Source organism: Miscanthus floridulus, chromosome 8, assembly GCF_019320115.1.
Source record: "Miscanthus floridulus cultivar M001 chromosome 8, ASM1932011v1, whole genome shotgun sequence".
NCBI lineage: Eukaryota > Viridiplantae > Streptophyta > Magnoliopsida > Poales > Poaceae > Miscanthus > Miscanthus floridulus.
This window is the reverse complement of record NC_089587.1, coordinates 25,864,227-25,873,375: the sequence shown is the minus strand read 5'-3', so window position 1 is coordinate 25,873,375 and position 9,149 is coordinate 25,864,227. Positions and strand designations below refer to the sequence as shown.

Here is a 9,149-nt window from a genome sequence, read left to right as displayed (position 1 = left end):
ACAAACAGCCAAGTAGAGCGTGCCAACGGCATGATCCTACAAGGCCTCAAGCCAAGAATATACAACCGGTTGAAGAAATTTGGCAAGAAATGGCTTGCTGAACTCCCTTCGGTCATCTGGAGTCTGAGGAACACCCCGAGCCAAGCCACGGGGTTCACACCATTCTTCCTGGTCTATGGAGCTGAGGCCATCCTCCCCACTGACTTGGAATACGGTTCCCCAAGGCTACAGGCTTACAACGAGCAAAGCAACCGCACCACCCGCGAAGACGCCCTCGACCAACTGGAGGAAGCCCGAGACATTACGCTGCTACATTCGGCCAAGTACCAGTAAGCCCTATGATGCTATCAAGCCCAGCGCATTCGAAGCCGAGACCTGAAGGTGGGCGACCTGGTGCTGAGGCTGAGGCAGAGCAACAAGGGCCGCCACAAGCTCACCCCGCCGTGGGAAGGACCATACATCGTCGCCCAAGTGCTGAAGCCCGGAACCTACAAGCTAGCCAACGAGAAGGGCGAATCCTCACCAACGTTTGGAACATAGAACAGCTATGTCACTTTTACCCTTAAATTTCCAAGCATTGTATACATTATTTCTTGAAATACAATTAAGAGGCGTTCTTTAGTTGTCCTAATTTTTCAAGAAACCCCCTGGGCCCATCAAGGGCCTCAGCGATACGATAACTCCATTAGGGAGACTCGGCTCTGCCTCAGCAGAACCGAGCCTCCCTCGGGGGCTAGAAGGGGGGACTCCCCCCAAGTCCCACGCACCGTTTTTAGTCGTTTTTTGAAAAAAATTCTACACCAAATTCTCTATCATGCTCTGACAAGTCAATTGTAAAAGACCTAAGGACCGAAAGTTTATCTCAGGGCCAAAAGGCCGGCCGAGTCATGAGACGGCCTACGCCTCTGGGCTACGGCACTCCATCACCACCTTTTTGCCCTAGGGGCAGCTTAGGCTCCGAGGAAGTCGTTTGCAAGTGATATGCTCAGAAACAGGACAGATGGTAGAGGCTCGGAAATACAATAAAGAAAAACGATTAAGAAGCGTAGACGCATAAGTATTTCAAAAAGGCCTCGATAGGCCACCAGCGTTATGATACGATAATATAATCCCTAATTTATTTACATGGCCTCTCTAGCCCAGGTCAGAGCTCAGGGTCTCTAGCATCGGTGGACGGCGGGGGAGGGACCACCTCCTCTTCAAACAGCCTAGCCAGCGCCGTGCCAAGGCCCTCAGCTGCCTCCATCAGCTTCGCGACCTCCTCGTCGGCCTCCTCGTCGTCCTCAGGCAAGACATAGCCATCGCTGACGGTCTCAAGGTCGACGCCGGCATAGTGCGAGGAGATGACGGCCAAGGCACCCTTGACGCCCGCGTGCAGCGCCCCCTGGAGTCACTCGCACACTTGGCCACTCGACACGACCAAGCGGCTCTTAAGGGAGCTGCCCAACTGGGGCCCCTCAACCTCTAGGGCCTCGCATACGGTACGAGCAGCACTCTTCAGCGCGTCGTGCTCCCCAATCTCGGCCTCAAGCACTGCCTGCACCGCGACAGAGGCCTCGGCTGCCCGGGTGACCTCCTTCTCCAACTCTGCGCCAAAAGGAAATGGAATGGGGTTGAGCGCAAAGGGAAACAAGCCAAATAGGGATGGAAGCCCACGGGACTCACTGTCGATAAAAGATGCTCGGCAGTCCACCGAGGGGTATCCCACGATGGTAGATTTGTCGGTGGGGATGCGCGTAATCAGGAACCGGATGGTGACACAAGGCGCAGAGACAACGGTTTAGACAGGTTCGGGCCGTCTGATCGACGTAATACCCTACGTCCTGTGTCTTTGGTGTATTGTATTGAATACATGATATCGAGTAGAGGACCCCTGCCTCTCCTTATATACTCTAGAGGGGCAGGGTTACAAGTAAAGTATCCTATTTGGTACTATACAATGTCTTGCGGTGCACGCCAAGCAGCGCCATGCATGCCTTGATCTTGTGGGCCGGGCCACCTCCGATGGTGTGGCCCATGTCTTGGGGGCCATACCCCCACACTCACCATCGGCCTTCTCCTCCCAGTGCTGGTCCTCGACCCGAGAGGCCTCGGCTTTCTCCTTCCAGCGCTGGGCCTCGACCCGAGCGGCCTCAGCCTTCTCCTTCTAGCCCTGGACCTCGACCCGAGAAGCCTCGGCCGCCCTGGAAGCCTCTTTGTCTAGCTCTGCACCACACCAGGGAGTTAGGAGTCGAACACAAACAAATAAAACAAGGGGAACATGACTCACCCTCGACCTTTCCCTTCCAGACCACAGCCTCGGTCCGAGAGGACTCGACCACCTTGAGGGCCTCTGCCAGAGAGCCTTTCGTCAGCAGGTGCGCACCCTGCTCCACCTCCAGTTGCCCAGCGAGGGCCTTGGCAGAGGCCGTCGCTTCTTCAGCCCGAGACCAAAAGGCGTCCCGATCGCCGGCCACCCATGTCAGCTCCTCCTCTAGCTCCTTGACCCACGCCGCCAAAGGGGCGACCTGCTCCTAAGCCGTGGCCGCCTCAGCCTTCATATCGGCACAGCGAAGGCGGGGGTCCTCTACCTCCACTCTCCGCGCCAACAGAAGCTCGTTGGCGTCAGCAAGCAAGCCTTTCTGCCACTGGAGCTGGTCCCAAACGTCCCTCTCCTATCGGAGGAACAATGACTTCCCGAGGGACCGGGTCTCGAGCTCCTAGATAGGCAAAACATGGGTCATTCGCTACGAGAAAATTTGGAAAAAGACGACACCACATGAGAAAGGAAGGCGCAAACCTGGGTGACCCCGGGCAGATCGTCGGCCACGATGGACAGCGCTGTCCGCAATGATCGCTCCGCCAGCTGATGGTATTGCTCGAAGGTGTCCTAGCGCCCGCCCTCGGCCGCATCCTCAAGGGCGAACAGAGGCTCCCCCTCAGGGTCGTCCTGGCTCTGCCATAGGACACGCGGGTGATCCCACCCGCGGGGCTCAGGTCGTACCCATACGAGGGCCGAGCTTCCCTCACCTGAGGTCGGAGCCGGCTACTCCATGGTGCCGGCCACCTTGGCGTCGACCACCTCCTTCGCCCGGGAAGTATCGTCAGAGGAGATTGGATGGACCTCCGCTTCCCGGGCGCTCTCCTGCAACGGCGGCGGGCCTTGGACCGGCGGCGATATTGAGGCTTGTCCCGCCTCCACCTCCACTTCCTAGGCCGCCAGCTTCGCCGTGCTCACGCTGGCTCCCGCCACCCCCGGCCTCGGCGGTCTCGGGGGCTCCGGTCCCTGCCACCCCGGCCTCGGTGGTCTCGGGGGCTCCGGTCCCCGCCACTTCGGTCTCGGCGGTCCTGAGGGCCCCGGCCTCCGTCGCCTCGGCCTCGGAAGTCCGAGGGGCCTCTGTCTCACCCTCAGCGGCCTCGGCAACTAAGGGCGCCATGGCCCCATCTGACTCGCGGGCCTTGGCCTCGTAGGGCATAGGCGTTTCCTCCCCCGCTCGCTCCGTGGACGCCCCGGTAACCTCCCCCTGGGTGACCAGCTCCTTCGGGTCGGCCCTCGCCAACGCCTCGCCGCGCTGTGCGGCGTCCTGCACCTCCACCACCTGATGAGCGGTGGATCCCGTGCTCACCTTGAGCGACTTAAGCGGCGCCAGGGCAGGCACCTCCGCCTTACGCTTCCGGCTGAAGGCAAAACACCCACTTGGTTAGCATATGACATAAAACGAGCGGGAAATGATACAAACTCCGCAGAAAAAACACTCACCTCGAGCGGGGGTGCAACCGCTTCGGCACTGCGACCCGCCTCTACAACGGCGGTGCCGGCGGCGATGGCACGGCCTCCGTATCTGCTAGTGCCAGCCGACCCTCACTGGACTCTAGCACCCCCTCGGTCCTCTGCGAGGGCAGTTGCGTCGCCCCCGCCGCCACCTGCTCCACCTCTGCCGTTGAGCCCATCGGGCAGACGGCGCATTTTCCCAACGCCCGTGCCTCAGGCGTGTCGGCCTCGGCCCCAGGGTGGGCGATCACCGGCCCCGAGGCGTCCTCTCCTCCTTCTCCTGGGAGCACTGGGCTGCTCGCCGACGCCCCGGGCGCCATCTCCCCGATGTCAGGGAGATGGTCCAGCGGACCCCGCCCCATCTCGCTCTCGTCATCTCCATCTGAAGCATCCGTCGACAGTGATGGTGACGGAGACGACTCCACCGGGAGACCATCCTACCTCTGCTGCCGGCGGCGCTTCTCCCGCTCCTCGCGCTCAAGGTTCTTCCTCTTGCGCTTTGCCTCCTCGGCATCCTTCTTCTTCTTCTACGCCTCGGCGTGCGCCCGGTTCACCGCCCGCCGCTTTGCGTCCTCGGGAACGGGCGGTGGGGAGACTCGCACATCCCTCATCCCCTGCAGAAACGGCAAACATGGGTAAGGGAACAGGAAACGGTGAGGAACGAGGAGGCCTCGGGGGCTACAGCGGCGCGTGACTTACTAGGGAAAGGTACCCCCGCGACAGACGCACCATGATGGGGGTTAGGCCACCGCTCCTCAGCTTCGCCTCCACCATCTCCCTCACCCGACGAAGAATCTCCTCGTCGAAGAGGGTGGAGGCAGACATCCGGATGCCCTCGATCGGCTCATCTGGTCTCATCTCAAACAGGCGCCACCATCGAGCCATCAGCGGCAGCACCCTCTAGCGGTGGAAGGCAGCCACGACCACAGCCGCCGTAAGGCAGCGGCCCCACAGCCTCTCCAGCCCCTCCAGGAGTGGCTGTAGCTTGGGCTGATCCTCCCTCAGGATGCCATACTTCCACTTCTCCAGACAGCTCTCCACGATCCGCCCGATGTAGGGGGGAAGTCCACCGTCGTCGTTGCGGAGATAGAACCAGTTGGTGTACCAACGGCGATTGGTTGACGTGAGCTAGGCCAGGATGTAAAGGTGCTGACGGTCCTGGCGCACTTGGAGAGTGCAGCCGCTAGCCCTCACCGCTTTCCTCGTGCCTGACGTACCCGTCGGCTTGGTGGTATGCCCCGCCTAGAAGAAGTGGAGCCATAGCTCCTAGTGGGGAGCGATCCCTAGGTACCCCTCGTAGACGGCAACAAAGATGGCCGCCTGCGTGATGGAGTTGGGGTTGAAGTTGTGGAGCTCCACACCGTAGTAGTGCAGGAGCGCCCACATGAACTGGTCCATCGGCAGGCCAAGGCCATGCTCGTGAAAGGATACAAAGCTCACAACGTAGCCGTCACGTGGCCTCGGCTTTGGCTCGCTCGACGGAGCAATCCACTCCGGCCTGTTGGGGTCGATAACCGGACGGAGAAGGCCATCGTCAATGAGTGACTGGAGCATCTCCACGGATACGTCGGACTGACCCCAAGGGTCCGCCTCAATGACAACGGCACCGGCCATGGGTGCGACGGAGAATATGACTACGGTGGTGAGTCTCTCTCGCTCTCTCTACCTCGCCCCTCTCTCTTCTTCTCCTCGGCACTCTCTGTTCTAGCAACGGCTCAAGGGCGGCGAAGGTGAATGCAGGCAAGGTAAGGAGGGGAGGGGCGAGGCTCGTTGCGTATTTATGCAGGAAGGAGGTGAAACGGGCGGGGGATGAAATCGAGAAAGTTATGTTCCATCCACTTACCCACCTTTTCCTCATTAATCGCATGAACAGTTATGTTCCATCCGCTGACACAGCATCATGTCCGACCGCTGCAGTGGCAGGCGCCATTCCGCCTCCCCAAGAAAATCGCCTCAAAAGGCACGCCCGCTGTTGTCAGACCGATGGGGGGGGATATCCCCCACCCGATTCCTTTCAGACAAAGGAACTAGGCGCCGAGCCCATTACGGTCTAGGGGTTCAAAGGCTGGGCCCCCAAGGGGTTCGACAGCCGCCCCAGGGCAATAGAGTTAGGGACGACTACGGGTGAGCCCATACGGGGCTGAGACCCAAGCAAGCGAAACACTTAGGATGCCCTAAGTCGTGTCCGAGATCGGCAGGGAGATCTCCGAATGGGATCCCACCGTAGGGAGGCACCGAGCCACTAGGGCCCATCGAACGGCCCCAACACCCACTAGAGAAGCCCTCTGGTACTCTTGGAGTGCGTCTCCGGACCGCTAGCCGACCCCTATCGAACGGGGCACGGGCCTCCACTCGGACTTACTCGATAACAGCTCACCGGAAGTGCCACCGCTCGCGCCCATCGAGGGTAGCCTGGCATATTCCATCCCTCCTTCCAAACGAAAAGGATGCGCGAGGGTCATACAAAAAGCTAGGGGAACCCCTAACGGCCCTCTCGCTCCGTGCAGAGGCTAGGGGGCTCTTCCTGCAACCTTGCCGAGACCCAGCGACCCAGGCTCGCACTCGAGGGGGCTCGGCAAACAACCCCTCCGTCCAAACGAAAAGGATGCGCGAGGGTCGTACAAAAAGCCAAGGGAACTCCTGACGGCCCTCTCGCTCCATGCAGAGGCTAAGGGGCTCTTCCTGCAAATATGCCGAGACCCCGCAACCCAGGCTCGCACCCGAGGGGGGCTCGGCAAACAAACCCTCATGCGCGAGGAGCGCACAAAAAGCCAGGGGAACTCCAGATCGCCCTCTCGCTCCGTGTAGAGGCTCGGGGGCTCTTCCTGCAACCTTGCCGAGACCCAGCGACCCAGGCTCGCACCCGAGGGGGCTCGGCAAAAAACCCCTCCATCCGAACAAAAAGGATGCGCGAGGGTCGCACAAAAAGCCAGGGGAACCCCTGACCGCCCTCTCGCTTCGTGCGGAGGCTCGGGGGCTCTTCCTGCACGCAGGGCAAAGACAAGCGACCTGAGCTCACGCTCAAAGGCTCAGAAAAACGCGATAAAGGGCATTGAGCCCGTTACGGTCCAGAGGTTTGAAGGCTGGGCCCCCGAGGGGTTCGACAGCTGCCCTAGGGCAATAGAGTCAGGGACGACTATAGGCGAGCCCATATAGGGCCGAGACCCAAGCAAGCGAAACGCTTGGGACGCCCTAAGTCGTGTCCGAGACCGGCAGGGAGGTCTCCGAATGGGATCCCACCGTAGGGAGGCACCGAGCCACCGGGGCCCATCGAATGGCCCCGGCACCCACTAGAGAAGCCCTCTGGTACTCTTGGAGTGCGTCTCTGGACCGCTAGCCGACCCCTATCGAACGGGGCACGGGCCTCCACTCGGACTTACCCGATAATAGCTCACCGAAGGTGTCACTGCTCGCGCCCTCCGAGGGTAGCATGGCACCCTCCACCCCTCCTTCCGAATGAAAAGGATGCGTGAGGGCCGCACAAAAAGCCAGGGGAACATTTGACGGCCCTCTCGCCCTATGCAGAGGCTAGGGGGCTCTTCCTGCAACTCTGCCGAGGCTCAGCGACCCGAACTCGCACTCATGGGCTCGACAAACGCAACAAAACCCCTCTGATGACATAAGAAAAGCCCCTGGAGGAATAAATCCACTCCTCTAGGGCCTCGGGGGCTACACCCGGCGGGTGCGCTCGCGCGCACCCACCGAGGCCTCGAGTACGAAACACCATCCCGCCAGGAGCTGCTGCGAGCCGAGTCTCGTCAAAACCTCAAAGAGAGCGCTCACACTCTCCCTAAGGCTCGGGGGCTACTGTCGGGTACCTCGAGAAGGGGTCCCCTAAGCAACGATCGAAAAAATCGCTCAGACCCCGTCAAAATCAAAGCCAAGGGACAACTATAGGCCAAACCCCGGCCATATCCGAGGCCACCTACTCTCCGCCTCGCTAGAGGCCTCGCACGGAAGGCCTCAGACGGCCTACCGAATCTCCGCCTCGCTCGGGGCCTCGCACGAGAGGCCTCGGACGATCTACCGATTTCCCGCCTCGCTCGAGGTCTCGCGCGAAAGGCCTCGGCCGGGGATCCGATTCTCCGTCTCGCCCGAGGCCCCGCGTACAGCCTCGGACGAAATGCCGAATCTCTGTCCCACTCGAAGCCGGCTCGGCAATAACCCCGTCGCCTCTGCCTCGACCAATCTCCCCAACAGAGCATCGCATCCAATTAATGCGACCAACCACTCCCGCGATATCAGCCGAACGACGGCTCGACACAGCGGAGTGGCCGACGAGACGCCAGTCACATCGAAGCCATGCCGTCCAGGACAGGACAGGGCAGGGGTTACCGGCCGCTGTGCTTAGCACTGTGCCCACGACTGGCACCCATACCGCACTATGCTACCTAACCCCTGCTCCAGGAACAACGCGGCGTGGGGAGTCAAGTCCGGGTTACTATAGCCTCGGAATCAGTGTACATGACCAACTGCTCCCTCCATGCCTCGGCAGTCTACTTCAGGGTCTCGGCAACCTCGGGATTCGCGCCCACCGAGCCCCCCCACGACGGCTCGGCCTCAGCACCAACTGAGCCTTGGCTCTTCACGCGGTCAACACACAGCAACTAGCACGTCGCTTGTTAGGCCCTGCACTTCAAGGGAGCTCCCACGTCGCATAGGATCAGATGTGATCGGCGCGTTGCTCCAGCACTTCAAGGGCAGGACCACTCCATCAACCATGCCGCCACAGTAACAGGCTACAGGGCTCGGACATGCCACCTCTATTCGCACGACGCCACGTAGCTAACACATGTATCACCCCTGTCCCTCCTTCAACAATAAAAGGGAGAGACCAGGGCCGTTTCTAAGGGGGAGGAGTTCAGGGATCCGAGTTCACAAGGTAGACGAACACACGCTCGATACTCGGTAACGCGCACGCATCCCCGCCGCCTGAGATCAGCATCTCAAGCAATCCACGTCGCTCCACGCAGAGACCTGGGACTAGCTCCCTCTCTCGCCCTGCTTGTAACCCCCTACTACGAGCATTTCGGTGCAAGGAATACAAGATTGTCCGAACCAGTATAAATCTTGTGTCTCTTTGCATCACCATCCGGGACTAGGGGCACGCAGTTCAAATTCACTAGTTGGTTGAGGACCCCCGGCCCAAAACACCAACACACGGGTCACATAACCACTCTTTTTACGAGAAGGAGGGAGTATGTGTAGCTAAGTCTGCTTGCTTCGCGAGTAAGAGTCCAGTTTATGTGTGTGTATATATATATATATATATATATATATATGTATGTATATATGTATATATATATATATATGTATATATATATATGGTCAAAAATAAAATCAAAGAAACTTCAAGCACAAGTTTTGAATATGTTTTAGAGCTTGTTTAGATGCACAT

At 59.6% G+C, this 9,149-nt stretch overlaps 1 protein-coding gene across 1 annotated transcript; it reads right to left on the bottom strand.

Annotated features, from left to right (window-relative positions):
- Positions 1-1,144: 1,144 nt before the first annotated feature.
- LOC136468736 (uncharacterized) lies at positions 1,145-4,113 on the bottom strand. The gene is made up of 4 exons (XM_066467192.1): positions 3,785-4,113; positions 3,104-3,657; positions 1,481-1,587; positions 1,145-1,384 (listed from the first exon to the last, which is right to left on the bottom strand). The coding sequence occupies exons 1-4, from the start codon at positions 4,111-4,113 to the stop codon at positions 1,145-1,147; spliced, it is 1,230 nt and encodes a 409-aa protein (XP_066323289.1).
- Between the last annotated feature and the right edge of the window lie 5,036 nt (positions 4,114-9,149).